The 20567-nt window shown below is 34.7% G+C and overlaps 1 protein-coding gene across 2 annotated transcripts in view; it reads left to right on the top strand.

The window, feature by feature from the left end:
• Positions 1-20567, top strand: part of Hers (Histone gene-specific Epigenetic Repressor in late S phase) — a 190886-nt gene that overhangs the window by 52016 nt on the left and 118303 nt on the right. For both annotated transcript variants that reach the window (XM_076120485.1, XM_076120484.1), the window contains exons 2-4: positions 5428-8265; positions 9073-9172; positions 14843-14926. In XM_076120485.1, the coding sequence (XP_075976600.1) occupies positions 5488-8265; positions 9073-9172; positions 14843-14926 (2962 nt within the window). In that variant the 5' untranslated portion in view covers positions 5428-5487. The remainder of the gene's footprint in view (positions 1-5427; positions 8266-9072; positions 9173-14842; positions 14927-20567) is intronic.

Genomic DNA, 20567 nt, shown 5'->3' with positions numbered 1-20567 from the left:
GGTAGATTGAATGCAGTTGGAAATTCTCTTGCTGTACGTAAGATCATGTTTTGATTTCGAAGCCGGTTTAACTACTATTTAGTAACCTAAACACCAATAAGCTTGATGCTTTGAACTGCATCTGTTTGAAGACATCGACCTTTGTAACTTAGGAGATCTACTGCCGATTTAAGAGCTTAAACTATAATAAAACAAAACCAGACTCCATATTATTTTTATCTTTTTACACGCACGCAAACGGTTGACATTTAAAGTCACTAATAGATAATAGTTCTTGCGAATTACGCTTGGGGCGCTGATCAGTCTTTTGTCAGAATTCTGTCGGTAGTCGAGAATGATAGTCGAAACTCGCCTCACTGGTTTCAAAAGTAATTGCCCTTAAAACGTAAAGACTAAACGCAGTGACTTGCTATAAAGACGAGACTCTAAACAAATATACTTATGACAACTTATTATAAGAGAAAATTGTGTGTAAATAACACCGACAGAAATCTACAACAAACTTATTGAAAGTAGAGTCTTAAAGTACATCTTTACAAAGTTTCTTAGTATATCGTTTTCACCTATTGTAAGAGTATTGACAAGTACGAACACTCGAACAGAACTCTACACACAGTTCCTCAGTCGAACGATAAAAATAAAATAGAGCACTTGAAACAATAACAAGAGTTGAGGTTGACTCTATTGAATCAACTTGACTGGAGACTCTACTTAATTAAACGACAAGTAGGTTTCGCGAAGATAAAATATTATTGTTTCGTTGGATTTGTTTGTTTCTTTATGTTAACATCAATTTTTGAAGAAGCTGGGCTGATTAAGCAACGTGATCGAGGTTCACACCTTAATGAGTAGCTAGATCATTTGATTGTCTTAGGACGTTGATGTACAATATTCAATGCTTAATTACTTAGACTAACCTTTATAGTATTTGTTTGATTTTAATTGAAAATGTAAAATAATCAAAGGAAAATGTGATCCAATTTTCATTTAGGTACAAATTATAATGTTAAAAAGTGCTGCGTTGTGAGCACGAAATATGTAACGGTGTTTACCTTAGTAAAACGCCATGCACATCCCATATCGTAAAATAAAAAAATCAATAAACAAGGCTTGGTATCCGATAACTCTAAATCTGTCAGTTTTTCGCGTTAAAAGCGTCCACCGGCGACTGTCGAGCAAGCGCGCTGAAACCGCGGCGGCGGAAAATGTACAAAGTTAAATAAACGCTCTGTAATCCGTAAAACGTTGAAACTATTTTCATTTCGATGTGTAACTTTCATATAAACATCGGGAAACATGTTGACGATATGACCGCTTTATGGAGCATGCGAAATATTCGGCTACACATGATAAAACTAGTGCAGATTCCGATCTACAAACCTATTACAATGATGATACCTATTTTGAACCGTTTGATGATTGGAATTCAGCTCCATTTAATCTATTCAGATGATTAAAATATCGTGCAGTCTTTTGCAGTAGCAAAAAGTACATTAGTTACGTCTTTCTTTTGCATTCACTGCTAGAATGTTGGCTGCAAAACAAAATCAAAGAACTCCGCATTCCGTAAAACTGCGGTCAATTTGCTCCTGTTTTTCTCGAAGTCAAAGGTCACACAAGTGGAGACCTCGTTGCATAATAAGATTGATCTCTTACTGTACCTTTTACGTCCTACCTTTGACCTTTGGAAAAGTTCAAATACCGCCCTAGTAACGGTTATATTAATTAGAAATACAACCTATTCAAGAGGCCGTTGATACTGCGAACTTGTTCGTTGAGACGAATATTAAACCAAATCGCGACGAACAATTGCCTCTAATTCTATAACAAAACGTTTTAGTATAAAAACTTACTAAAAAACCGACGGTTATTCAAATCAATAAATATATCTTTGATTCATACGAATTTCCTACTCTTCAATACTATCCGTCCAACAAAATAAAATGTACAATATGCCATAGAAAAGTGGAAAATTATATTACAATGGAGACGGCTTTATGCGGTCGGAGACTTTTTCCTTATTGTAAACAACAACTTCTTATTATGACGGCTTAGGTTACAAAAGAAATGTTTTAAAAACACTCGTGCTCCTACTCTTTGTTGATGTTTGTGACAAATCGAAATAAGGGTTTTCTTTTTCAATATTATTTATCAAAATGATGTCTTATAGTCAAATAGATATTTATGTTTTGTTTATGACTTTTCAGTCGTTTACGGCTACCGTTAAGGGAATTGTTTGCTGGTAAAATGAAATGCCATCAAAAACATTCTGTAAAAACCTCAAGTCTCGCCGTAAAAAGTTGTGAGATCTATATAATACCAAGTCGATTAATCTATTTAGTCTCTACTTAAAGGACCTTCTGTCTTAAGTTATTACGTATGTTATTATCATGCCAATTTAAAAAAAATACCTCTAAAACAAATAGACCAACCTGGCCATCGTATGATTTGATTATTAGTATGTATCACACTACACAGCACGACGAGAAGTTAATGCTCCTGAAATGTTAATGGCGAATTTGTGTTTTCTTGCGATGACCAAGTCGATCTATTTGTTTTAAAGGTATTTTTTTTTAAATTGGCATGATAATAACATACGTAATAACTTAAGACAGAAGGTCCTTTAAGTAGAGACTAAATAGATTAATCGACTTGGTATTATATAGATCTCACAACTTTTTACGGCGAGACTTGAGGTTTTTACAGAATGTTTTTGATGGCATCTCACTTCTTTTTGTAGAGCGAATAGAGCAAACATAAGTCCAATTTGTATGGAAAGCCGTATTTTTTTCATAATTCAACATATTTTCCTATGGGAATGTTGTTCAGTTTCATGGGCTAAACACCCTTACCCACCCTATACCTCCTCCCGTTATGTCTCATATAGTAGATACATATTTACACCTATTTATTTTATTTTCTACAGAAATAATAATTTAATTCATTAACTGTAAATGTAGCCTTGTAATCTTATACATTTATATGGGATTACAAAGTTATTGTTGCAGTTAGTGTATTTAGAAAACTTGACCGAAATTAGAAAATATTTAATTTTTCCCATGATTAAGACACTAAACCCTATTTGTATTCTAAATTTTAAGCTTCTAAGTCTGCTAGAAGTACCTTAGACTTTTGATGATCGGTGAGTCAGTGAGTCAGTGAATCAGTGAGTGACAAAATTCAAAATTTTAACAAGTTGTCATTCTTAAACTACTGGTTCAAATTGACTGAAAATTTAAATATATCGTGTTTATACAATGACTGATTAGTTGCTTAAAATCCAGGCTTCTTGTTTTATCCACTACGAAATTATAGGGGTGTCAAAAATAGCCCGAATTGCTTCGAGAAAAGGATGTTACGGCCGTGCCGCTTTTTTTTTGCTCGACTTGCGGGGGCACTTCCGTGCCCCCAGATACTAATTGAAATAGATTGGATACTAATATTAAGATTTACCCCCGGTTTCTGAGTACATTTAGCGGTAGTTTTGTGTATTCAATAGCGTTTTTTTGTATGACTTTTAACGCTATTGAACAGATAAACTGCCGATAAATGTGCCTCAGAAACCGGGGGTAAATCTTTATATTAGTATTCAATCTATTTCAATAGAAACAATAAAAATGGTAAAGTAACCAGCGAAAATATCATAAATCTTGATTTGAAAGAGAAAAGTGGGGATATCTGATTTCATAAACAAACTAATAACTTAGGAGAAAGTAAGCTCAAAGAAGATTTATTTAGAATCTAATATTATCCTTGTGCCTAGCGGGAAAGGAAGGAAAATACACTGAAAGTAGTGTTTGATTATGTTGGCAGTTTCCAAAGTAGATAATAATACGTCATGTAAGTAGTCATCTCTGCGGTTTACTTAGGAAAGCCCGCAACATGTTTCAAATTAAATATGTATTTGTAAGCTGGTGTGTATTAACTTCTTACGTGAAATACTACGTTCTATCTTAAGGAAAGGTACGGAGTCTGTAAAGTATGACATAGTTAAAAGGCTAAATGAAATAAATGGCTTTGTCAAGACGTTGGCAAGAATCTCATTGAGAATGTAAGGATTGTTTTGCACCACACGTTTTAATAGAAAGTTTGTTAACGTTTTACACTTCTTAAAATAAAGCTGTCTCATTATAAAAAATATTACCGTACTTGTAACAAATGAGGGTACATTTATCAAGCTGTTAATCCAACAGACATTATTATTGTGTTTAAAATTGACTGGAAGTGTAAAGCTTATAATATGCCAACTGTAATACTTTACGGACTGTTAAATCTGTAAGCACATTAACAACAAAATATTAAACATTATAACACATTAAAGTACAAGCACCAGAAAATATTAACGTGTACAGTGAAGGCCGTTCAAAAACTTTTATTGAAATAGTTCGGCCCCGCGGCACCGGCGCGCTTTCGCTCAAAACGTTTGACCTCAATGAACATTAGTCTTTTTACGACTCTCTGTTTAGTTTCACGGTAACGAATGCGTAGATATGTCTTGAAATTTGTTCAACCTCGGAATAATGTTCTTCGTAATTCCTCGTAAGCACGTACTTCAAAGTTATAATTGTTGATCTAATTTGTTTGCTTTTTACCGTATTCCGACAAGACTGATGGTTAATTCAGTGCATATTATTATTATATCATTATCTGTCTATATCAACAACAACCAATTATGTGCAGCATAGTTTAACAAACATAACACCTTGAGGCTTTTATCAACAGCCTACAACATAATTCTATCTATGTTTTATTTTTCTGTTGGCACAAGGCGGTCAGCTTATCTTTTTTGTATCCACTAATGACGGCACGTGCTCGCAGGTATAAAATTCGGTTAGTTTTGGTCCTTTTTCAATACAAAAAAGACGTTAAAACCGTGTAGACTTGGGTTTATTTATATGGATGCGTGCGCGCATGTTATCAGAGCAGATGTTTGCTTTGGCAGGAATTTATATTTTGCTTTTAGTATGTGTTTATCGATTAACGATTATTTCTAAATTGCACCGAATTTGTTTTGTATTTGATTGGCTTAGTGTTAACGTTAAAGTTAATATATTTATTCAGAATTTACCTAATTCAATTAATGTTGAACATTTAAAATGCGTGTGTGATTCATAACTTTTGTAGAAAAATTAGTTCAACTGTATTGTCATCAACGGTTTTAACGACTTTTTGCATCATTTCACACTTCTACCTTCGATTCCGTTACTCCGAAGAAACCGAAGCGGAACAATAACGGCCATCTGTCGTGGGGCAAATCATATAACAAAAGGTTTTTTTGCTCTACTAAGGACGGCTGCAAGATTTGATAGTTAAAAACGGGTTGCAGCCGGCATGCCGTCAATTATATATTAATTTTTAACGTTCGGCCTCATGTTTCCTTCATTAATAAAACATTTCGAATAACCAGATTTTATCTCTTTGTTCCAGAATGTGATTACAAATATCACTTCATCGATGCCGGCAACTTTCATCTGACCAAAGCGGACAATGCGGTCACCAGCTTCAAAACCCTTGCCTAAGAAAGGGGACTTGAAAACTTCTTTCAAGAGCACGACTGCTAAGCAGGCTGCAAAGAAAACCGTCACATCTAAAAAAGTTAAAAAGATCGTTGGCAAAAATTTGGCAAAAGGAACTAAGAAAAACACTTCCAAAGATGATTCGACTAATTCCAAGAAAGAAGATGGGAACTCAACGGCTGAAAAAAATGAAAACTCGCCTGAAGTCGCTAAACCCGGACCATCCAAAGCACGAAGCGATTCTCCTTCAAAAAAGACCAAGCCCAAGAAGGACCCAAAAGAGAAGAAAGACTCGGTTAAAAATATTCCTGAAAGCAATGTAAAGAAAACAGCCCCCAAAAAACCGACGAAATCTGACAAAAAAAGAAAACTGGCTAAACCGAATGTAAAAAAGGGTGGTAAAGATAATAATGACGTAAAGTACAAAATTAACAAGGGTGCAGTTAAAAAACCAACTCCAAAATTTTCTAAAGCTAAAACTATTGTGAAAAAAGGGAATAGTAATGAAAAGAAAAAGAGTGCAGCTCAAACTAAACAAGAGAAGGAACAATCGGAAAAAGATATAAAGGAAAGCGAAATTAAAAATGGTAAAGACAGCTCTAGTAATAACGAAGAAACCAAACCAGTGGCAGTAACAGAGAAGGAAAAAGAAGGAAAAGAAACAATTCCAGAAAAGAAGGAAGCAAGTAGCAAAAATATGAAAAGTGCTGAGGAAAAGGACGATGAAAAAATTGAATCAAAAATAAGCGCTGACTCTAACTCTTCTGCTTGTAAGACACCGCCGAAAATTACTTCACCTAATCAATCTGAAACGCCAAAGGCAGAAACAGAAAGGCCTCCTAAATTCTTCACATCAAGTAGGTCTCCACGAATGGTAGACATTGACGTGAAATGTTGCAAAAATTCAAAAGGAAATTTAAGTGTTTCAGAAAGGTTTCTCTCCATGAAGTGCGAACCTAAGGCTGAAGAAAATACTAGGGATAAAAGCACAGCCAACAATCTCGTTTCTCAGGGTCCTGAAATAGATGTCTATACTTTCACAGAGAAAGTAGACTCCCCAAAAAGCATTCTATCAGATTTTCGCAGCCCCGTCAACAAAAATGTTGGGCGAGTTCGCCCTATTGCTAGAGTTAAAGGGACTGTTATAGATAAGAAAACTGAATCGGAGAAGAAAAAGTATTCGCCACATAGACCTATTGAAGAAGTAGTAAAACAGTTAAAAGCTAACAAACGATCGGAAGAAGTAAGTGCAAACCAGAATCCAAATGTTTGTGATACACCGGGTGTAGAATCTACTCAAGCTAACACAGGAACGGAAGAAGAAAAACCGAAACCCATCGTGAGTAAATCATATAAAATGGTGGCTAGGAAGTCGAGTATAACAGGAAAACCATTCAGTCCCCAGTTTTTAGACCAAGATCAAGCATCACCTAGCAAAACTGATAAAACCGATAAACCGTCTAAGCCAAGTCCAACGAAGAAACCGCCAGCTAAAACTAAAAAGAAAATTAAAAAGGGTAGTATTTCAGATCAAGAGCTTGATAATTCTAAATTTGCACTGAATACAAAGAGCTTCCACTATTCTTCATCAGAGGAAAGTGTTAGTGAATCAAATGATGACAATGACACCAAAGAGTCTTCCGAATCTGATACGCCAAAAGCAAAGAAAACTAAAAATAAAAAATATAAAAGAATTACTGACGGAGCTAAGAAAACTCCATCCAAGGAATTAAAAGAATTATCAAAAGATTCTCTCATAGATCTAAAAGATAGTTCAGCATTACTAGGCAATGAAAAACCCAGTAAACGACGTCGGAAACTTTTGTCAATGTGGAGTGGACCTAAAAAACATCGAATGGCATCTTTAAATGCACTCGCTAAGGTACATTGCTTGTATGAAAATGAGAGCAGAACACATATGGAATTAGGCTTAATGAAAACAATAGACAGACAAGTACTTCCAAGCACATCTAAGGCAACAGTAACCAAAAAGAAGGAAACTAAAACCAAGGAAACCGAAAAACAAGAAAGTACTTCAGAGTCCGAATATGAAACGAAAAAAGAAAAGAAAGATGAAAGTTCCGAGAGCTCGGACGACAACCCACCTCAGAGAACATTACGAGGAGTTCCAGGTATCAGAAGCGCTGGCAAGTATTGGGACCCAAAATCTTCTACTTCTTCTAGCGAAGAAAGTGAGATGGACACTAAAAAGAAAGTCATAGAGAAAAAGAAAACCACTCCAAAAGCTTCATCAAGTAAATCAGATTCCGATAAGCCACCAGCTAAAATGAAAAAGACTGCGGGTGTGCCTGTAAAGAAAAAACGTAACAGAAACGAAGTAGTAATGGACTTAAAGGATATGGTGGTACAAAAACGAATGGCAAGTCTAAACGCCACTGCCATTCTCGCCGCCAGTTACGAAAAGCGTTCACCTAAATCCAACAAAGATGAAACTACATCCGATTCCTGTAGCGATGAATCTTTTTCTCAGAAGTCAAAAAACGGGCAAAGTTCCGGCTTTAAGTCGGAATTAAAAAACGAATGCGAACCAAAAAAGGAAATCGATGATACTGCATCAGCAGATAGAAAACAAAAAGTTGAGGTCATCGTTAATCAGGACACTGATGTTACAATTACCGGCGTGTATTCCACTCATCACCATGAGGGTTTTTGTACCGTGTCAGGAATGCAATATCGCATATCGTCTACGAGCCATACGCAGACAACAGCTACAGCTAACTGTGATAAGGTAAGACCACTGAATCCTATATGATAATCTCAGATCTAAACGAGTGCATAAATCATACGTATGCATGTACTTGTTGATTTAATTACGGAGTTATAGACTTCCCCTTTCCATCGCAAGAAGTTAGCAAATTGATGCGAGTATTACCCATACGTAATAAAGACTATACACCCGCTGGCGCTTCAGTTCTCATTAATACGCGGTAATGAAGTAAGTTCTATGTAAACACGCCTCGGGACCTCATCCACACATTATCCTTCATCGCTTTACCTCGCCAAAGTTTACAAAGAAAAATAAGCCTTTTGTATTTGAAGTGAACACTGGTTTTTGTATGTTTACTGGTTATCAATTGGGGCGTGAACGATTTACGCGTGAAAGGAGTAACCATCGCGTTACCCTTGACGCAGATTATATCGTTCGACGCGTTAAATCTTATTAATGTTATGCTAAACTCTTGGAAGCTCCAGATATCCTAAATGGATGTGCATATTACATACTCGTGTCAGCTACCGGCTAGATCAAAGTTCAAGTCTCTGTGCCGTTTGTTCAGGCCAGTGGTTCCCAACCAGTCGTCCGCGGACCACCTGTGGTCTATTTAGAAGTCAAAATATGGTCCGCGAATGATTTTAAAATTTAAAATTTTCAGGATGATTATTACACTTTATTTTTAATATACTTACATAGTGGTCCTTGATAACAATAATAATATAAAAGTGGTACCGGACTAAAAAAAGGTTGGGAGCCCCTGTTTTAGGCTAATGTAGAGTAATAATGATCTCAACAGATTCACAATAAATATTTTTTTTCTAGGAGGGATGTTCTCGGGATGAGGGAGCCCGCTACACTCCGCTGAGTGCGCTATCGTCAATGCAGCCGCCAGCCGACCACGGGCACTCACATCCACATCCAGGTAAATAACAATATAATTTAAATATACCCACAGATAATTACCCGTTGATTGAGGAATGACAGAAAGAGTCGTATTTGCCCATTGAGGGTAAAGGGCGGTTCATATAACGCATTTGTCAGGAAGGGTTCACCCCTTATTATGTCGAGATTGAAGTATTCATTGTATTTACATCGGACCGCTTGTGGCTTGCTGGCTTCCTAAATTCGGATTTCATAGATGAATATTTCTTTCGTCTTATTTCATTAATCCAGTATATACATTTATACACATTATTATATTTCCATCTTTAAAGACGCAACGTAAAACTATTCGAAGTATGTTACTACAAAAAGCCATCGTAATTTTAAATACTTAAGTTTATGTTACCTCTAGATTGTGTAATAAGATCGTTTAATCACATGCTAGTATGTCCCATAATCACTTTATTGAAATACCTACTACAATATAACTCGGACTCGTATCTGTTTAAAGTGTTTAAAAGACAGCTCTTACAACCTCGGTAATAAAACAGAAATAAAATGTTAATACTTCGAAGTAGATTTTTCACTAAACCGTACAACAACCATATTAATAAACGCTTGTTCGGATCAATAAAATCAAATGTTCAGCGTGAAAACATACAGCCATAAAAATAACTTCTTCCCTATTCTATTACGATAAAAGCTCTATCAAAAGATTTTATGAGAGGCTCTTGAAAAATAAATAAATATTTTTACGTACAAGGGCCAATTGGAATCTGACCTTTTCAGAAATAAATTCTATGCCCAATAACTCCAATTAAAGCGTATAATGGGCCTTTAGATAACATTGATACATTCGTAAGAATTTACCGTCGCCTCGTGATCATACATTCTCAAATAAATCCAAGAATGAGGATAACGCATTAAGTTTACTTCTACAGTAGCTCGATTCTCTACTACTATCGACTACCGACAACCGACCTGTCTTGTCTGTTTGTATGAAAATCTGATCAGCGCCTGTGACGGGTGTCGTCGGAAACATTTTGGCAGTACATTCTAAATGTCAAAATTTCGATAGCTAGCCGGTTGTCGGTAGTCGATAGTGGTAGAGAATCGAGGTCCAGAATAGCTTACAAATAGCTATTAAGTACTTGTATTTTCATACATATCACAAGAAATGTACAGTAGTAATAAACATTTATTTATTTTGCGACAACGCGTATGATTTTCCTTGTAGGCAATATATGAATTTATTAGCATTAGACACTGATTTTTGTGTTGATGTAAGTCTGTTACCATTCTCTTGGATTCCTGTCATTCCAATAAGGGATGTTGTATTTTATTTGCCATTTCATGCTGCCCTGCAAAGTTATCTTGAGACCATAGCTTCAATACTTACCTAGTTATTTTTGTGTTTTATTTATACGATTACCAGTACTTAATTTAAACATTTATTTAGGCATTTTAAACGATTCCAAATTAATACACTCTCCCAATGTTTTATATCGGATTCTTTCATTAAAATGTATCCGTTTTCCGTCCAATTAACTTAAAAGGTATTTCGTTGCTTAATCCACAAATATTTAACTTCTCCAAAGTTTGTTGCGATTTCGTAATCAACCCTTTTAATATAATTTATTGATCCATAACATTCACCATATTTTATGCGCTATTAACGCGATGTGGATATATTTACACTGAACTTTTACTATATCAAAGTGGATAGATCACGGCAAACATGTTTATTATGAACATTTATATTCTATGACTCCTTTCCATAAGTTTACGATCTTGTAAAACGAAAAATAGTTGAGCATGTCGTATTTCAAATTCTTGGAGAAATAAAAGTAGAGCTGAACAAGCAAATATCTGGATTCCAGTGTGTCTATCGTCGTGACCGGTTGCCTCATATCGCACGTTAATAGGTCAATGTTTTTAGACGCGCGGCGACCTCGCACCGGCGCAGGCGCAGGCGATGTGTCGCGTTTCACACACGATGTTCATTCGACGTTTTTTGTTCGTTGTGCTTTGTTGTGCCACCGCCGCACCGCCGCGCCGCATCGTTCATGTCTTGCTTATTAATTTTTATATCATGTTTGTTCCGTTCATTTTGATTGATATATTCTAATGTAAATTGATTTCGAAATTGTTTTTAAGTTTCAATAAATAACAAGTTACCATTATTTCACACGCCCGCAATGAAATTGTTACCATGACATATAATTTAGTCGTAACTAGTAAATAGTATTCGGGTTATGTCATATTTACATTCACTATTCACTGTCCTTGCTTACTTGAAATTTGTTCACACGTTCATATTTTACATTGGAATGTATTAAACGTGCCCTCTTAATGGCAGAAATGTCGTAATTCCCCTTCGAAATTATACACATAAATAAAAGTTATTTAAAAGATAACGTCAGCAGCCGTTGTCCATAATTACGTTTAATTCGAAGAAAGGCGATGTAATTTTATTGAAAAATTCATTCCTAACTATTTTTATTTTTTACTAGTTTCAAAGAGTATTCGGAATTTAGTTAGCTACTTAAATTTATTATATCTACATGATTCTGCATTTCACCATGAACAATTCCATAGCCTGCAATAAAAGGATTTAAAAGATCCTTTTCAATACACCTTCCTTCATCCTTTACAAGCTTCAAAACAACTTTGTAAGAAACTTACAGAGATAGAAAACTTACCCAAATGTTGTCACTGCAGTAAAAGTACTTATATTTATCGTACTCCCTTCTAAACATTTTATAAACAGACTTGAAGTTGAGCACGACTGGAGTAGGTATAACACGACTAGTTTGGCACTAAGCCAAGCTTGCAGATGTCGAAGCTGAATCTTGGCCCCCAAGCTCTTCCGAGAGAATATTATAACACCTATTAACATAATCTCTTATGTTTTAGTCTCATTTGAAACGAATGTCCTCAGTGATCCCTAGTCTCATCTGCGCCTGTATGTTATACTGTCACTGCAATTTACAATCCACTTAATACGACTTGATCAAGTCCTAAGTTGAAATAGATAAAAGCAATCCGTTCTGCAATATAGTTTTCATTAGTCTTATTGAAGATTCCTTTTAGAAATATGACGTTAATAAATCCTATTGTGGTTGTAGTCTCATATTAACTGAAGCATCACAGGAATATTCATTCTTTATTACCTTTATTGCTGTGAGATAATAAAGGTATAAAGAAAAAGCACTAGTTATATTTATCGCGATGTAGGATAAAAGAGTTTTACTTACGTATTTATGTTTTGCTAATATTTTAAAGAGTATTTCTATCATAAAAAAGTATATTCTACATTCAGGTTTTTTAAGAAAAATACAAATAAAGTTTATATCACAATCTAAAATCTTGTTTCGAAAAGAAGAGTGCACGTTTCTCTCTAAACATCCATTTACGAACATAGTTGCGTAAAAATGTTATTGTACAGTTTAGAGTAAACAAGCTTCTGTGTAATAAACATCTTATTTGCAAAGCTTTCATAATAAATTTTCCATTTTCATAATACGCTCTCAAATATTGTCAAACAGATCCAGTGTTTGTCAGCGTAAAATAAACTTTAATCCCTCCGAGTGGAGTTGCGCTCAAACATGAAACCGCTGTGGACCCCACACTATCCTCTGTAACTTGAGACTTATGTGTTAGACAAACAAAAAAATGTAATGCTTATGAAACTGACATTAAATACTATTGTGCATTTGTTTTGTTAATTGACTAAATATAGGTGAGGGTTAGTCATTTGAATGCTGGCTGTTAATATTTCTTGATAAAAATTTGCTTTTTAATAAGTATAAGATCTTTTTTTTATTTACAAAGTGTCGTATTGTCAGTTCGAAAAATCTGATTATGACCGAAGTGTACTTGTCAAAATCTATCAGTATCTTATCTGTAGTATCATAAAAAGTAAGCTATAGTATTATAATTAGAATACTATCTGGACTTCAATTATTAGGTAGTCATAATTTAGAACGACTTCAAGTGTACAACTGTATTTAAAAGTTAATTTCTAACTTAACTCGTGTTGTTTACCAACTTGCACGCACTTTGTCTATCTATTTTATTTCCTAACGGTTTTTCACCGTGATAAATTCCATGAACGAGGATTTATTTCAGCGTATAATGTTAGTGCAAAGATATAAACTATTGTCAATTTATTTTTAGCGTTACATACTGCGTGTTTCTATTTTATAACGTTAGATCTTTATGACGCAAATTATAAATTATTTTGTTTATTTACCTCAATATCATAACAATATCATATAACCGAGGCAGTTATTGTTGTTTATTACGTAATTACTTACAGCAAAAAGATTTAATTCGTAAATAATTTACTTCGTATGGAGATCCATAGCTTCGTAAATAAATTATAAACATCGACGTGTACCGATTTGACTATTTGGTCGGATACTGCTGTAGCTCCTCGAAATCTTTTGAATCGTTTATAAAACTATGCATTTTCTAAAGAATAAAGTTGAGAAATGTAGGTAAGTCATTTTGGTATTATAAGTAGTGGCTATTTGTAATACATAGGTAGTGGAGCGTCGTGGCACGGAGCCAGCTCCCCCCATCTCGCAGATATTAAATAGAAGCCACTTATCTAAGCACCCGTTCACCGACCAGACTCCAAATCAGCACTATCTCTACTGTTTGATATTCAATTTAATTTCGTTCTCAGATAATTCTAAATTGAATAGCCTCATACGTGTGTGAAATTTTACACCACTTGACAACACCAACCTTCGTATTTGAACGAATTAGGCATGATATCCACGTACACGCAAAAAACGAACATCCTGTTTTTGCCGGAATAATGACCGCGACGCGAAGACCGCCCGGCGGACGTTCATAAGCTGTTATAAAAAGTGCCGAGTGCAAAGTAAAGTGCAAAATTCCTCCAATATAAAACAATTCAAAGTCACACCGCAAAGTTTGTCCGAATAGAGAAAAGTTCGCTCAGATTGAGGTTTAAATTACAAGCCACGTTGAATTTATTTAATTTTCATCTCGGAATAATTCGAATTTGAGAGCAGAGCATTTAATTTTCATAGCTTAGCGAAATCCCATTTCGGTGAAACCCGATTAGTGTCTAAGCGGCCGTGGCCTATCTGTTATCTTGCTGAGAAAAACCATTTGAACATCGCTCCGTAGTGGGAACAACAAAATAGGGCAGGACGAAGGGGAAGAGCGAAGTTGTGCGAGTTAATCATGAAAGCCGAACGCTAATCGCTCCGCATTCGCCGCCCGGACTTTTTTGTCTTGTTTGCCGTCGGGATAAATGTATGACAACCCCGAGATATGTTTGAAGTATATTTATCTGTGTTTTCTTTGTTTAACTCGAGGCTCCTTGTACGTAGTATAAACGCGTTAAACAGGGAAAAGATTTTCATATCTTGCAAGGAAGTTTAGAATTCTAAGAAATGTAGAGCGCTCCGAATCTAAATAAGATTTGTAATAAATGGCTCGGAGATTCTTAGAATCATTGTTTTACTTGTCGGAGATTTCGCAGAATTGATGTAATAAAAATTGTACTCCCTAATGCTTTAAATCTATAATATCATGAAACAGAGGAAAATTTGCTGGGGATATTAATAATTATAATGTGAATATTAAATCTGATCAATTTGGTTACTGAAGAGACTTTGGCATTAAGTTTTAGTTGTGTTAATGTGATCTTTATGTTGTATTTGTGCAGTGGCGGAACTGGGTGGACTTTCCCGACGAGCTGGATGTTCCAGCGCCTTCTCCGCACCTTCAACCGCATCTCACCATGAACCAGGTTAGTACTATTAACAATAATACACATGAAGGAAAACTCAGGCATAGTAAGCCTATTGTCACTTGATAACGAATCTTTGATTTGAATCTATAGTTTATCTAATCTATTTGTATAAAAAAAGGTTTTGCGCCTCTTTCACATAGGGTTAGACAGAGACCAAATGCTACTTCATTGTTACAAATTTGCCTTGCCTCATTTACATCCATACATACTCATTTTCATCTTGTTACTTGATTTCAAGAGTTATATAATAATACGCCTACCTCCACTTACTAAAAACGGCTGAGACAACAGGAAAATATATTATTATAAGCAGCTTAAAAAAATATCATGAAGCTCAAATATTGAGCTAAATGTCAGAGGTATAACATTGACACCGAGGCCATGGACAGCATCGCTCGATCTATCCAGTATCAGCTCTGTTATTCAGCGAACCCTTATAACCCAGTACTTCCAGCCTTTTAAACTGATTTCCGAGCGGTAACGACATTGCAATTCCGTTGGCCCCTTTTCCAGGAAAGTTCACAGCTTATGAAATTAAGATTTATAAGATTGTAGATAATATCGATCAGTGTTTCCTATTTTGACATAAACAATCATTATACTTATTGACAGCTCTACGCAGTTATAAAAAAATATATTTAGAAAATTATATTGCGTTTTCCGACTACAGGTCAGGTAGTGTAAGTTTGATAATAAAATTAGCACAATAACAAAAAAACGAGTCAGTACTTTTTATGTTTTTAGGCTCAAAGAGTTGTCCTATTGATTGCCATTCATTAACGTATAGTTACAAATAGAAATAATCTTCTCACAATAACTCTACGTCGCGTTGCATCTCTGCTGTATTTTACAATACAATCGCATATCTCTTAGGAAAAACTTGCATATTGACAAGATAGGGTTGCTAGTAATAAAAATAACCCTTTTAAGGCAGAAATACTGTTTTGAGATAGCTAATGAAGCGTATTATAAGAAACTCCAATTGAACTGAGAAAAAAAAACGTGAGGTAAGTTATAAAAGATCTCAAACATTTCAGAAAAGGAGAAGGTAAGAAGTGTCTTTATTTTAGTCAAATAGCAGCAGTGATGTCTTTACAATCCTCGATCTCTCATTGTTATTCATAAAATTTGTTAAAATAACGTATAATGTGTAAGTAAACAAAACAAATTATTTAAATATCTGTGTATATTAAGATTTATGAGGTCTAATATAATATTATTAGAAATTAAATATCCGAAATCCAAACGGGTACGTACAAATATTTGTTAAGTCGTAATCGTTCCATAAATTCTCCATATGACAAATTTAATGATTTACGGAGGAGGTAACTGGCTCTTCTTTAATACTTAAGAGCCTTCGGTATTAAATTATTGACTCTCCGATAACAGTTATTCTATTAAAATTAGAATGACTGTCAACAAAATAAAAGAATATGCAATTAAATATTTGATTTAATGGCTTATCAAGGAAACAGTTCAACCGCAGAATCCTATATAATTCTCGAAAGATCTTTAAATATAAGGGTCTATTAGTAAGTCTTTTGCAATGAGTAAATAACTACAGGTCAAGAATGACTTTACCGTGATGGATGACATCGCTGCTGTATGCTACATACGTCTAATTAATAAAGAGACTCTACACCTTATAAGGTTTGCGATACATATTTATTAGCCGTGGGGTATCGCCCTAATAGTATAATGAATTTTAATGGTTAGTGTCGGCAAAAAAGCGATTGAACGCACCGCGTAATCAACCATTTTTTTCGTTCTTCATTTACATAACTTTAATGTTTTATGGTGAATTGGTATACTAAATTGTTTAAAGATAAATCTACCGTGTCTATTCAACAGCTTTCTCTAATAATATTTTGCCTGCAAAATATATTTCACTCGAAATCCTAACATCTAAAACAAAGCAGTGAAACAAGATTATTCACAAATCTAAATCCGTACAAAAACAAGGGGATGACGTAATCATAATGAACAGCGCAAATATTCCAGCTGTAAGTCAAACAAAATGCAATAATCCCGCAAGTAAGCAACGTAACAACTGTACGCCTAATTAAATGGACTAGCGAGCATTAAAATACACGCAGTTGACGTCAAAAGGTAAAGTAGCAGTCTCGACGTTTGCTGCTCCGAGTTCGCCATAATTCTCACCGTCGGGAAGTTCTTTCACTACCCCACCGACACTCGGTTAAGTAATTAATTCTTTTGCCGTTCTGTTTGAATAAATCACTTGGTAGTCAACTTGAACGTTATAGTCGACTTTTGCGTTTCGAATTTCAACTTTAATAATTTACTTGATAGTTCGCTGACATAGTTCCGATCTAGTTGTTACAAAATTCAACGCCTTGTGTGTTTGTTTCCAACTTAAAAGTTTGGTCTATTTAGTTTCGTTTAAGCGTGCCGTAAATAAAACACTTCCAACCTTGTTTCGTGTTAGTACTTTCTTCGATGTCGATATTTATTGCTCGAATAAAAAACATTTGTTATAAACGTGTAATGTTGACTACTGCTTCACTACATACCATCAAATAACCAGGAATTGCTAAAACGATTTGTGCTTTGTTATGAGAATCATGTTGCATAAATATACAGAAACTGTAAACAAAATATTCATCCAATAACGCACCAGTTTCTGCGAAAAAATACAGATTTTTAACGTAGAAAAGTTTATTCTATATCAAAAAGTTGTGCACATTTTATTGAGAATATCGCTGGCCCGCATAAATACCAGTGGATTTTGTTTTTTATAAAACATGTAAAGTTGTTTAGAAATGCATGTTGTATCGAAAGCGTACCAATTACGGCAATCAATGTGCGCTTGTACATTTTCCACGAAGAAGCGTGAGAATTTTACTTATTTTATTCATCACATTACATTTTTCATATTTTACTTCTTTTCATTAGAATAAAACGTTTTATGAAGATCTTTTTACCAGAGCTATGTCAAAATTCTTGAAGGTGTACAAGTCTGCCAACCCGCACTTGGCCGATGGCCAGCATCATAGACTATGACCTTAACCCCTCATTCTTAAAGACGATAGCTGCACCTGTGTAGTGGTAACAGGTTAATGATGATGATTTTAATTATTAAAACACGGTTTCGATGACAATTTCAGGAACTAGTAACGCAACTACAACGTACATACATAATACGTATTATAACGGGTGGTTAAATTGTAAGGGCCGATGTTGAATGTGAACCACACCTAAACGCCAAGTTTTTTTCCGAATTTTATTTGACATTTCTTTATTTCAGACTTACTCAATTTGAACCATGGAGAGATACACAATCCAACAACGTGTTAAAGTTATCCAGGCTTATTATGAAAATGGGCGTTCAAATCAAAATGCATATCGTGCACTTCGTGATTTTTTTGGGCCGTATTTTTTCAGAAATGAGGCCGGTCAGGCAGTTTCTGTGAATGGTGTTTGCTATCGTGAGATGATAACGAACTTTTTATGGCCCGAATTGGAAGATATGGATGTGGACGATATGTTGTTTCAGCAGGACGGTGCCACTTGCCACACAGCTAACGAAACAATGGCTCTTTTGCGCAACAAATTCAATGGCCGTGTTATCTCACGTAATGGCGATGTCAATTGGCCGCCAAGATCATGTGATTTGACACCGTTGGACTTTTTTCTTTGGAGTTATTTGAAAGAAAAGGTGTACGTCGATAAGCCAGCAACAATTCAAGAGCTAAAGGATCAGATAATTCGGCACATTAACGGCATAGAACCTCTATTATGCCTCAGCGTCATCGAAAATTTGGACCATCGGATGGAGGTGTGCCGCCGAGGACGCGGCGCCCATTTGGCCGATATTTTGTTCCATACATAATTGAGTAATACCAATATATCATAATAAAATAAAATTACAATAATTTCCTAAATAGTTTGTGTTTTATTCAGAATCAACATCGGCCCCTGAAATTTAACCACCCTTTATAAGAAGCATTATTTTATGTTTATCTAATTTTGTTGATTGAAATGTTAATTTAATTTTTAGTTTTGTTGTTGATATTTATTATTTTGTTTTAAGTCACTGATTATTGTTTGTTTAGTTATTTAAGTATGTCATGTTAGTCAGTAAGAGCGCATTCTCGCCGTTAAACTAATAAGTTTGGCGAGTATAAATTAGTTAATAGAATAAGGTAAATTGTAAAGTACAATAAATAAATAAATAAACTAGGAAATAAATTGATGTATGTCACATGCGCCGCCCGCAACTTCATCTGCGTGGACTTTGTGTGGTTTTTCAGTTCTTACAACATTTTTATGGCCGATCTTTCATATAAAAGAATTAACCCGTTCAACCCCTTTGAAGGGAAATTTCCAAAAAAATCGTCTTATTTAAGAATTTCCAAAACTGATAGAAGAAATCGTTTGTCTAAAACATGGATAATTAGTTCTAAAAATATGTCTCTCTATTTAGTATTTAGAGCGTTACTCTTGAGCAACAAAATAGCAATATTAAGATGCTGTACATTGTTGTAACATGACTTACAAGACATGTAGCACACTGCTATTCAGAACATCGAATATCTTAACACAGGTGAAATACTTCATTAACAACTAGTTTCAAGTAAGCGCAAGTTTCCGATCTTACAAATATTTCACATGTATCGGAATATTATAACTAACTTTCTTACGTGATTCAAAATTTTGCATACAACCTTTACAGGTTTACGGTTAACTTTGTAAAAAAAAATATAATCGCTCTAAACTGCGGCATTTGTGGTCTGAGCAGTAATATATACGGTTGTTAACATAGAATTGTCATGTCAAACAAAGTGTGATTGGCCATTTCTAATTGTATCGCTCGACCCCTATTACATGGGACTAACATTGTAAACGACTAATAATAGACATGATTTAAAAAAGATCATAGAGGTATATCTAATTAAAAACAAGGATTATTTAACTCAACGTACTTACTTTATAACTGTTATTGAAATAAGTGATGTAATTATTAGGAAGGTAAATAATTTTAGTTCAGTTTGAACCTGCGCTATTCCTCTAATAGATAAAGCTCTACCAGTTTCCTTTCTATCACGACTATGTAAATATTATTTCCTGAGTGCATATTTCTTGACTGCAGATATTATTTGATATATTCTACAAAACAACCTGCATTATAAGAAAGGCGAAGCAATGCTACTCTTTTAGAATTTTAATCACTTTTGCGATGACTATGGTGCAACTCAGGACTAATTTTCATGTAAACTACAGAGCTTTTCTTCTTACTGTTATTTAGTTCGTAAAAGCCAATCCTAAAAACTATTAATTTGTCTGCTATTATTTTAAAAACGGACATGTCTTTTCACACATCGTTATCGTAAATTGGCCTAATTTAGTTGTTCTCAATCCAATAACATCATAGCTAACATCGTTAAGCTTTTAGCCACTTTTCATTCATTCATTTCACGATAAATTTATACGAGCGCTATAAGTTGCCTGACCTCTGAAATCAATTTACATTTCGTTCAAAAAGACCTATATTCTTAAAATATACCCTGTATCTCTTTAGAATTTTACATTTGCGCAACACGATGAGCATCTGATTCCCCTTCTCTAAAATACATTTCTTTTACGATCACTATAAAACGCACATGCAGATAAAGTTCTA

Source organism: Anticarsia gemmatalis, chromosome 12 (assembly GCF_050436995.1).
Source record: "Anticarsia gemmatalis isolate Benzon Research Colony breed Stoneville strain chromosome 12, ilAntGemm2 primary, whole genome shotgun sequence".
NCBI classification, from domain to species: domain Eukaryota; kingdom Metazoa; phylum Arthropoda; class Insecta; order Lepidoptera; family Erebidae; genus Anticarsia; species Anticarsia gemmatalis.
This window is presented reverse-complemented; position numbering and strand designations above follow the sequence as displayed.